The following is an 11,200-nucleotide window of genomic DNA, read 5'->3' on the forward strand; positions in this document are numbered from 1 at the left end:
GAGTCATGTTCTGTCGCTTATTTCTGTTTTATTGGGTTGAAACGTTGATCGGACGAAGAAGCAGCTGCCCCCAGTGATGGTCTGAGCTTGCAGTTCCGTCAGGAAATCAATGAACAGCCTCAGACTCGTCGTGCATGGTGCATCCGCGACGGATGCACAGACAAATAAGCAAACAAAGTCGTGGGTCTGCAAAGGCGTTAACTGAGCTCTAGGGAAAGCTTCGTATGTGTCTTTGCGTGGTAGCAGCAGAACGAAGAAGACGAGCCCACATGAAGGAGCCGGATTGATCGGTCGACAATGGCCGTATTGTTTTGGTGGGTCAGGCCAGATTGGATGCGAAAGACCATCTATTGACGATCGATCAAGTGCGAAATGGAGAAGATTCAAATGGAACAATGAACGCATTCCGTCCAACGCAGTAGGAATATATGCACATAAAAGGTCAAGTCTCCGCTGTTGAATCGGGAGACGCCATTCGGGACCCATCTTGCTCACCGGGTGGGGTCCAACGTCCCGAGTTAGCATGACGGAGGGGTGGGTTCGTGCGGCGACCTTGTCATGGTCAGAGAGTGGCGGATGCGTCACGTTATGAAAAGAAAGCACCGTCTTGTCCTATGGATGGGTTCGAGTCGAACGTTTTGATTAGGACCCATACGGCTCCTCGGTCATCTCCCATTGGTCAACCAACAACGGCTCCCCGATTCTAACTGATGGTGTGGGCGAAAATGGAACCGAGAGGAGTACAAACGATTTTGAATATTTCAACAAACATATTCGCAGTCCACTATAGTATTTATACTTATATATACATCTGTACATAGTGAGCGCCCTATTCGCCCTCGCTCTCTCCATCAGATCGGAGAGACCCAACGCCCAAGGCAAACATTTTCGATGGCTCCGTCCCCGCTCCCTATTGCGTCTCCTCTCCTTCCCCTCTTGATGGCTCCCGTCGCCTTTGCCGCCGTCCTAGCCTTCATCGTCCGCCCACGCTCCGTGCGCATCCCCATCAAAGGCCGCCACGTCTTCATTTCCGGCGGCTCCAGCGGCATCGGCCTCGCTCTCGCCCGTCTCGCCGCCACCGAAGGCGCCCGCGTTTCCATCCTCGCCCGTAGCGCCGTCCGCCTCCAGGAAGCCCGCGACGCAATCCGCCTGGCTACCGGCGTTGACGTCGCAATATTTAGCGCCGACGTCCGGGACGCCGACGCCGTCGCGAACGCGGTGGAGGAGGCCGGGCCCGTCGACGTGCTGGTGTGCAACCACGGGGTATTCACGCCGCAGGAGCTCGAGAAGCAGGACCTCGAGGAGGTGCGGTTCATGGTGGAGATCAATCTCATGGGTATCTTCCACCTCATCAAGGCTGCACTACCCGCCATGAAACAGAGGGCCAAGGCCACGGGACTCCCTGCCTCCATCGCCATAATGTCCTCCCAGGCCGGTCAGGTACCGCCTTGAAATTGTTCGACCCTTGACCTTTCCTAAAGAACGTGCTTTTTTAGGTGGCCCTTTTCCTATTATATACCAGTCGCTTTTTTCACCAATCCTACCGATATGCTAATTGTTCAATCTTTTGCCACCTCCATTCCTTGGCTGGCAGGGTTCAAAAATCCAAGTTTTGTTGAATTTGTTTACTAAACTACTTCATGTTTGATTAAGAAAGCGTTCCTTCATCCGGCAGTCGGGTTCTTGAACATGCTCTCGAGAAGCCCGACTGTGACTTTATTCCCGACCAAAATGGACAAGTGCCTTTAGCTTATAGCCGTCGTGATCTCCGCATTATGAGACCTCATTGCTTATTACAAGTGGTGGCTTCCGTGTTCTAGGTGGGGGTATATGGTTACACCGCCTACTCTGCTAGTAAATTCGCACTTCGTGGGTTGGCAGAGGCTCTGCAGCATGAGGTCATCGCCCACAACATTCATGTGTCAATGATATTTCCTCCAGACACGGATACTCCAGGTTTTGCTGAAGGTAAGCAAACGTGCCTTGTGTCTCTTGTAATCTTTCTTTTACTCTTTGTTTCTTGGCTGTTAAAAGAGAGGTCTGTCTAACTAACGAAACCACAAAGTCTCCTTCAATGATTTCCTGGCTTTGCTAGGTTTGAATCTGAACAACAAGGCTGGCAATCCACTTAACAAATTCGAAAGAGTATTAATTAATTGGTTTTTCGGGCCATCAAACCTTCCCTGCACGACTTACCGGTTCCCTATGTCCTTCGTTTCTGGTCATTTCAAGCAAGGGGCTCGCTAGCTAGCTAGCTAGCTAGCTGGCTTCATCCCCTTTCTTGGTTGTAAAAGCAATCAATCCCTACTGTCAGCCGCTGTTCATCTCATAGAAAGTCTTTCCATCCTGGTGCAGAAGAAGAAATCATGTTTGCAATTTTCGAGGTAATCTCAGTTTCAGTTTCACCTAAGTTTGATTTATAGAGAGACGTCCATGAGCAAAATTATGTTCAGATAAAAGTAGCAGCAAAATGCACGGGAAGAACAAGTTTCCAGGTTCTGCTCGAGATTTATAAATCTTTACCTGTTTGGTTTTGCTTTTCTACTGCGTATGTATGGTTTGAGCTATTCTTGGCTTTTTAGTGATCTTATGTCTTAATGCATGCACGTGCGTCGTCCTTCTGATTTAACTCATTTTACCGTCTGTTACCATCGCGACAACATCATATAGAACATACATATTTGCTCTCAATCATTTTCCTAAAGCAAACTGTCATGATCACCAACACTTTGTTGCTGAGTACAGAGCACAAGAGGAGGCCGGACCTCACCAATATCATAGCAGGATCTTCGGGTGGTATGAAGGCTGATGATGTCGCTAAAAAAGCATTGAATGGCATCAAATCTTCAATGTTTATCGTTCCCTGTAACTTCGAGGGAAGTATGCTGTCTATAGCTACGGCCGGTTTGTCCCCGCAGAGCTCATTTTTCACGGCATTAGCTGAGGTGCTTGGTGCTGGATTCATGCGCTTCATGGGATTATGTTTCCAATGGAATTGGTTCAGCCTCATAGAGAAGTGGCACTCCAAAAAGAAAAACATGTAATAATGTGGTTCCTTTTTGGCAGGACAAATTTCATTTTCAGTCAGTATTATTCTACACAAATAAGCTGACTCCTTTCGAGTTGTGATGCCCATTAGAAAATGCTTTTAGGATTACATCTCATGTGTTAATCATGATCAAATCCACTTATGGATTACTGCTGGTAAAGCTATCATTCATGTTTGGTTTCAGGCTCTATCACCCATCTCGGTTGCTTCTTTACTTACTAGCTCGGTTCATGTGGCAATCCGCTCATGTTTTTGAGTTCGCTTGGTACTTCGTTTCCCTGATGAAGTAGAAGTTGCTGTTGGATGGGTGCCCATAACGTGTCTTATTATATTCATCCACACATGTTGGAAGCCATGATGAGGTCCAGCTGAAATATATTTCAGAAACGATGGGCTGATTCTGTAAATTTTCTGAAATGTGGCAATGGGCGTACTAAGGAGCAGGAGTATCTTAAATCGAACTTGTTGGGGCTGCTGCTGCTGCTGCTGCATTTGGACGATTCCAAGTTCGGGCAGTGTGCGAGTTACATTGTGCGGAAACCTTTATGTCGTGGAGTAACATCGCCTGGTGAGATATCGTGGTTGGTTGCCTTGGGGATTACTTTTCTTGGACAATCGTGGCGCCCGGAAACCGGTGTGTTCTACCGGAGACGACGTTGTCGAGGGAGACGACACGATGGTAATGCGCTTCATCGGATTGTGATTCACTTGATCTACGGCACTTGGAAGAGCAGTAGAAAGAGTCCGGCTCGCTCCAGGGAAGAAGATAAGATGAGAATAAAAGGTCACCGTTTACTCTATCACGGGTGATACGCATCTTACAAACTCGGATAAGTTCCAAGTACCCAAAATTAGTGAGGTTGCAGAAACAATATTTACTGGGCTTGGTCTTTCCATGCAACTTCTGGGGATCACCCAGCGGTCTGCAGAGACGATGAGCTTGGAACCTCCGAAATCTCTTTTTCTGATAGTGGAATGCTCAACGGCCATCGAACAGATTGCTCGTCAGTCGCCACAGCCCAACCACCCTTAAGGAACCGGGTCAGTGATCCGGCCCAGTTATTCAGTGGTCTTCTGTTGTAAGCCTGGGCGGCCGACGACGAACCGACGCTATCAAACTCAAGAGGCCAGAGCTGTTCTTCTTCCCCCCGGACGCCACCACTCTCTCCTCCTCCTCCTCTGCCTGCAATGAACGCCTCTGTCTATTCCGCCTCCTTCGCCGTTCTCAAAAGCTCCCTCGCCCTCGCCTTCCCCTCCCCTCCTCTCCGCCTCCGTCACGCCCCCTCCTCCCTTCCTGTTCGCTCCTTGCAGACGTGTTCTTCGCCCACTCTTCTCGGACCGCCTAGAAGCTCCACCCTGGCGACCGCGCAGCCGCTTCAGCAGGAGGAAGCATCGGACGAGGAGGAGTTGACGGAAACTGTGCGGCCTTCCGTGGAGCCTTTCCATGATGTGGCCGCGGAGAGGGAGATGAGGTCCTTTCCCTCCCCTGAACTCGAGGTGAAGGAGCTGGAGGAGCTCCCCGAGCAGTGGAGGCGGTCCAAGATCGCATGGCTCTGCAAGGAACTGCCTTCCTACAAGCACTCTACTTTCGTCAGAATACTCAACGCCCAGCGCAAGTGGATCACACAGGACGACGCCACGTACGTTACCGTCCACTGCATGAGAATCCGGGAGAACGAAGCCAGCTTCCGGGTTAGTGGTAGCATCGATCTTCACCTTGCTCACGACGTGTTCGTTTGTATGCCTAAAGCAAATAAATCGCTTGCTTGGACTCTCTGTACTCTTTATTGTCCTCAAGAATCGATTCTGTAGATGGTCCTTCTTCCGTCTGAAACTGTTGATGGCTGCGTCCAGGTGTACAAATGGATGTCCCAGCAGCACTGGTTCCACTTCGATTTCTCTCTCGCGACAAAGCTGGCTGATTATTTGGGGAAGGACCGGAAATTCGCAAAATGCCGGGAGATCTTTGATGCTATAATTAATCAAGGTCGTGTGCCCAGCGAGTCCACTTTTCACATCTTGACGGTAGCTTATCTGAGTGCTCCCGTCGAAGGCTGCCTTGACGAGGCATGCAGTGTTTACAATAAGATGATTCAGCTGGGTGGTTACAGGCCCCGCCTTAGCTTGCATAACTCTCTCTTCCGAGCCCTCGTGAGCCGGTCCGATGGCCGGGGAAAGTACTATCTCAAACAGGCTGAGTTCATCTTCCACAATATAGTGACTTCTGAATTCGAGGTGCATCAGGATATCTATGCGGGGTTGATCTGGCTCCATAGCTATCAAGACATTATCGACTGGGAAAGAATTGCAGATCTAAGGCAGGAGATGAAGAATGCCGGTTTCAAGGAGAGCACTGATGTGCTCATTTCCATCATGAGAGCTTGTTCCAAGGCAGGCAATGTAGAGGAAACTGAAAAGACATGGCTCATGCTTCTTGAGAGTGATTGTAGAATCCCTCCTAAAGCCTTTGTTTATCGCATGGAGGTTTATGCAAAGGTCGGGGAACCGATGAAATCGTTGGAGATATTTGAAGGGATGAAGAGGCAAAATGAACCTGTCAGTTCTGCTGCATATCTTAAGATCATTGAGGTCATGTCAAAAGCTGAGGAGACTGAAATAACAGAAACAATTTTTGATGAGTACATTGGAAGCGGAATGAAACCTGTTATGCCTGCTTTCCTCAGTTTGATGTCTATGTACTTTAATTTGCACTTGCACGACAAGTTGGAAACAGCCTTCTCACGGTGTGCCACTGGATGCTGTCCCAATCGGAGCATCTATAACCTTTACCTGGAATCCTTGGTAAGGGTTGGTTACCTTGAGAAGGCAGAGGACATATTTAATGAAATACACACAAATGGGATGATCGGTACTAATGCTCGGTCATGTAACGCCATTTTAGACAGCTATCTTGCTTCAGGAGAGTGTGCTAAAGCTGAAAAGGTCTACGACATAATGCGCCAGAAGAAATATGAAATAGAACCCCGCTCTGTGGAAAGGCTCCAAGAAGTTCTAAGCTTGAACAGGAAGATAGTTAAGAGAAAAGTAAGCATGAAGCTTGATGAAGAACAGCGTGAGATTTTAGTTGGCTTGCTGCTAGGAGGTGTGAGAATAGAATCAGATGAGGAGCGGAGGAACCACATAATCCTTTTTGAATTCAGTGAGAACTCCAACATTCACTCGGTTCTGAGAGTGCACATTCATGAACGGTTTTATGAGTGGTTAACATTATCAAGTAGGTCTAACGATGATGATAATGAGATGCCGTACCGATTTTCCACCATTGCACATTCCTATTTTGGTTTCTTTGCCGATCAGTTCTGGCTGAAAGGACGACTGATGATTCCAAAGCTTGTTCATAGATGGCTGTCAGCACGTGTTCTGGCATATTGGTACATGTATGGAGGCTTGAGATCATCCTCAGGTGATATATTGCTCAGGCTGAAAGGTGGCAGCCGTGAAGACACCGAAAGGATCATCAGGGCATTTCAGGCAAAGTCCTTGGGATGCAGAGTCAAGAGGAAAGGAAGAGTGTTTTGGATGGGTTTTCAAGGAACCAATGCTGATATGTTCTGGGAGCTTGTAGAACCATATATTTTGGAGAGTGTTAAAAGCCTTCTGGTACCAGATGGTTGTCTCTCGGTAAACGGCAAGGAAGAAAGTCAACCTGATGACTCTGATAGCAAATTCGAGACCGATGAGCGGAGTCCCCATTGAGAAATCAATGAGATATCCAGAGATCAAATATGAAAGACTGGTAGAAATAAATGCCCAACACACTAAATGTAGATTTTGTAAAATATCCTTTCACTCTATTTAGGTTTGCAGCAAGGCCCATTACGCTATCTGAATATGAAAAGATGATAAAGCTGAATAGGAAAAGGCAAAAGCAAACCAGTTTAAGTTGATGTAAGAGTCTTCTTTGCCCGTTTGTGTGGATTCATTTACTCTTTCAAATGAAATTCTCTTTTCCCAAAATGATGTTTGCTTGTTGCCTTTAGCCGATCGTCATTTTTGCCGCAAAAGTTTCATACTGAATGTTTCCTGCTTTCACTACCATTTGCTGGCTGGCTGGTTTGTACCGCAAAGCTCGTTTTATCTTTTATTCTCTTTGGTTGGCATATCATTTTGGTGAGATTGATAGCTTACGATCATGTAGCGTTGGTTTTACATGCACTGATCATAAACCGTAAATATTCCAATATATGCATACATGTCTTTTGAAAAAAAATTCACTTGTATGTTGGTTCAATACATACATATATATATACATATATTTTCTTATGAAAAAAAAATCAAACTGTAAAGCGGATGAGATGGTTGGAAATAAAAATTAATAAAGAAAAAACCTTGAATTGAGGCCGACAAAGAATTTGACTGGAGTTGAAAATACATATATATACATTTTTTTCCTTATTCCTTCATCCATTATACATAGCAACTGTGGTCGGCTGATTGTTTTTCTCACTCTCTTCATCCGTTATAACCCCAAGTGCCTTTTTCTTCTTGTGAGTCTGTTTGTTTAAGGTGCGAGCGTGTGGCATATCCGTGGGCGACGGAGGACAACAATTCCGATGAGAAGTTTTAGGGGGAGAATATCGCTCTGCTGCATTCGCCCATTCGCTGACAACAAATAAAAGAAAATAGTCTTTTATTTCGCAAATGTCTTGTGTCCCCTTAAATGAGATAAATGTTTGTTAGAGTTTCACGAGCTTCATCCTGCAACAATTAATCACCAGTGAGGATTGATGATTGTTGTATTTTTTAAGTGTTCTTTAGAGAGACTTCAGAAGTATGTAGAGCTTCTCTACTTGATTACTAGGAGAAATAGAGTATTTGATTTCATTCGTTCTCCCAGTGGTTGAAGAGAATAAAATTACTCAGTTTCGTTCACCTGCTTGAGATATACTCCTTATATCAAGTTGGCTACTTTATTTCACCTCCTCTCTACCTCACAATTCTATAAAAAAAGTATTATCTTTTGAGTAAATCTTTTGAAGATTTGGTTGTCCTTCTTATGTTATACCCCTTTTTTATTAGTTCTATTGTCTACTCGGTACACTACTATATGTTACCTATTATATATATTACCCAAGTCAACTACTATCACATCAATCCAAAGTTCATTATTTTCGACTAACTCAATAAGGAGCCTTAAAAAAAAAGGCCTAATGAAGCTCTCTAATAATCGCCCTTCAACCATGCCTTTAATATTTGAAGTTTGTCATTGCATTTTTCATTACCTTGACCCCCCGTTCTTAACCAAAGTCTTACTCGTGTGGTACTATAGAGCTTTTTCATACCGATAAATCTATTACCTGTTATGTTATATTCATATTCCTTTATTTTCCCTTCATGATCGACAAACCTGCCATTATGACATCATAACAGTCCCTCCTAAATCCACCTAAGCCACTCTTGCCATATTATTGCCTCGTCACTCATTTTGACTAATTGCTTCAATACTTCTATGCTCTTTGAGTAATTCATTTTAGTTAATGAAAGAAAATAGACTAAAATGATTTTCATGACCTCCACTATTATATTGTAGGGTTTATGCTGATTCTATTCTCTATTTGCATCATTTGTAGCAATATTTGCTCATGTTACCTTGTCCACTAAATTTGAGGCTCTATTAAGCAAAATATGAGCTATTGAAAAATCCACCATCTAGTAACTCTAATCATACCTCTATATGATCGTCTCTTATGGGATTTATTAGCATGTACTTAGAAGAGCCACCTTTATAGTACCATACCTCATCGACTAATATTTGCAACTTTCATCCGATGAATATCAGGTTGTCTTTTCGATATTATGGAATGCACTTATTGCCCTTCTTCTCGTAATGTTACTCCCAACTCTAACCATCCTTTAAGATGATCAAGCCCATCATGAGACTTATTGATGCATTGCATTATCTTGAACTATTCCACTATGATTTACTATCTTTGCATCGTCTCTTGGTGACATCTTCATAATCTGGTGTTAGAAATTTGAACTAGAACCTTTCTTATATGGCCTTTGCTAACATATTATCGTGCCTATATTATTTTGATTATATTTGCTCCTTTGGTGATCAACTTTCATCCATCCAATTTGACCTCACAATATCATGCCACCCACAAATGAAGTTTATCTCTTAGCTAATCTATTGCCTAACAAATTTAAAGTTTTTTCTTAACTTTGCTGAAGTTATGGTACCCCCAATAGGACCCTAGAAATGTGCACAAGTATAATCTTTATTGCATGTTACTTCTCATTGAATCCTCTTGTTGTAATTAGAATATCAATAGTTTGATATATTCTTTGAAAGTTTTTGTCTTTATGGTCTCTTGCCTTATACGAATGCCTTCCAAATCTAAATCTAACTTTATTATAATGAGTTAAGTCGGATCTCCTTATCTTAGTTCCTATATTAATTACATTATTGAGATAATATGCACATTGCCTTGAAGGTCTTTTAGATATGACATATGCTGACTCATTCTTCTTCGGAATGAGAAAACTAAGAAACAATATGATTTGCTCTTGTCTCTATAAATATTCATGTCCTCTATCATTATCAAAAAAAAAAATGCCACTAGGTTAGTGCTTTCGATCTATGTTCCATCTTTTTAAGTAGACTCTATAGAGATCGAACCCTTCACTAAGTCCAACACGAATTGCTCCACTCCTTAATTTTTATTGAGATAATAATTAAGTCCATAAGTCATTCCTCCATCGAACCTAATATACACCTTTGTTGGTTTGTTGTGCTTAGGTCTTTGACATTATGTTCGGTCACTCTCCCACATAGTCTCGTAAAACATTCACCCAAACATCCATTTAGTTTTACGAAGTATCCACCAAAAGCATCACAATGTGCTATACGATGACCCCTTATTGCTTATCGACTACGACAGTCTTCAAACTTTTTCATGCTTTATCTTTGCTTCCCTTCTCTTTGTCTTGGAAGACCACAACAAGAGTTAAGTGTGCCTCCACTTGAGGTATTTCTTAGAATATGCAACTTGTTGCAAAAAAAAGCATCCATATAGTTTTAGACTTATCATTTGGAAACTTGTCCCCTTCTCTTAATATATTTTTCTTTGAAAATCTTAAAGACCATGTCACTCTAATCTGAGAACAACTGTGTTGTTTTGCCTTTGTGAATATATTTACTATATTGCAACAGTTCATCAATGCAGTCCTCTGTTATGCCAATAATGCTCAGCAAAATATTGTTGTATGATTTTGGATCTCGTATCCTTTTCTCCATAATCTTAAGTTTTAATCATCTTGGGATGATCACCTAGCCCTTAACTCACATCCGATGTTAAGTTGTCAATTCTCTTCACCTTCTAAGTACTTGCATGAATTATTTGGATGACACCAAATAATTCTTCTCTGACTAGTACAGTCGCATCCTTAAGCTAAGTTGATAACATCACACTATAATGACATCAAACCATAGTACTAGTCGCATCCTTAAGCTAAGTTGATAACATCACACTATAATGATGATAACATCACACTATAATGACATCAAATCATAGCTCAAACTCAACCATTCCAACCGCCGTCCATATCCGTGTTCTTTCATCATACTCATCCTATGGTTTTGTGGTCCCTCACCATGTTTACAGAGTGTTTGTTGTTTTGTGCTTGCCCTACTATGTAACCAACCATCACGTGTTTAATTGATTTTGTCTTTGGAGGGGTGTCATGTCTAGCTTGTATGACACCCCTGCGACAACCACTTGCAAACGGTCAACCTCCCTAAAACTAAAACACTAAAATGTACGAACAAAATATTATCATTGCTCATCAAAGCGTAATTCAAAATTGCACAAGCATATCTCAATAAAATACTTTATTTGAGAACTAAAATGGATACATTTTACTTGGGAATGTTTGGTATCAAGCCTACTGCAAGGCCCAGACATGCTACCTAAGATATGAATAAATCAAAATGATGAACAGCTGCACAGATAAAACTTCATGAGCTGCAAGCCTACGTGAACTGTCCATGGCAATGAGCTCAGATGCACTGCAGGCTGACTCGACCGATTTCAGCCGAAACCAGGTTGGACAACTTGGCCCATGTCCTTCAAGAAAACATCAGCAAGCATGCGTTACTTCGACTTGCAAAAGTCCATGCATCATCTG

At 43.2% G+C, this 11,200-nt stretch overlaps 2 protein-coding genes across 2 annotated transcripts; both read left to right on the plus strand.

Moving 5' to 3' along the window:
- The first annotated feature begins 823 nt into the window (after positions 1-823).
- Positions 824-3,232, plus strand: LOC103974513 (3-dehydrosphinganine reductase TSC10A). The gene is made up of 3 exons (XM_009389364.3): positions 824-1,440; positions 1,821-1,968; positions 2,746-3,232. Exons 1-3 carry the CDS (start codon positions 892-894, stop codon positions 3,042-3,044), a joined length of 996 nt encoding a protein of 331 aa, XP_009387639.1. The 5' UTR covers positions 824-891; the 3' UTR covers positions 3,045-3,232.
- A 686-nt stretch (positions 3,233-3,918) lies between these two features.
- Positions 3,919-7,027, plus strand: LOC135644542 (pentatricopeptide repeat-containing protein OTP51, chloroplastic-like). The gene is made up of 2 exons (XM_065162205.1): positions 3,919-4,741; positions 4,904-7,027. Exons 1-2 carry the CDS (start codon positions 4,238-4,240, stop codon positions 6,764-6,766), a joined length of 2,367 nt encoding a protein of 788 aa, XP_065018277.1. The 5' UTR covers positions 3,919-4,237; the 3' UTR covers positions 6,767-7,027.
- Positions 7,028-11,200: the final 4,173 nt, after the last annotated feature.

The sequence above is a fragment of the Musa acuminata genome, chromosome BXJ3-8, assembly GCF_036884655.1.
Source record: "Musa acuminata AAA Group cultivar baxijiao chromosome BXJ3-8, Cavendish_Baxijiao_AAA, whole genome shotgun sequence".
Taxonomy (NCBI): Eukaryota; Viridiplantae; Streptophyta; class Magnoliopsida; order Zingiberales; family Musaceae; genus Musa; species Musa acuminata.

What these genes read in the sequence shown, in the direction of transcription:
- LOC135644542 (XM_065162205.1), top strand. Translation starts at nt 4,238, where the DNA reads ATGAACGCCTCTGTCTATTCCGCCTCCTTCGCCGTTCTCAAAAGCTCC. An exon ending in AGAACGAAGCCAGCTTCCGG is followed by an intron (nt 4,742 to 4,903) that starts GTTAGTGGTAGC and finishes GGCTGCGTCCAG; the next exon opens with GTGTACAAATGGATGTCCCA.
- LOC103974513 (XM_009389364.3), top strand. Translation starts at nt 892, where the DNA reads ATGGCTCCGTCCCCGCTCCCTATTGCGTCTCCTCTCCTTCCCCTCTTG. An exon ending in TGTCCTCCCAGGCCGGTCAG is followed by an intron (nt 1,441 to 1,820) that starts GTACCGCCTTGA and finishes TCCGTGTTCTAG; the next exon opens with GTGGGGGTATATGGTTACAC. An exon ending in TACTCCAGGTTTTGCTGAAG is followed by an intron (nt 1,969 to 2,745) that starts GTAAGCAAACGT and finishes TGCTGAGTACAG; the next exon opens with AGCACAAGAGGAGGCCGGAC.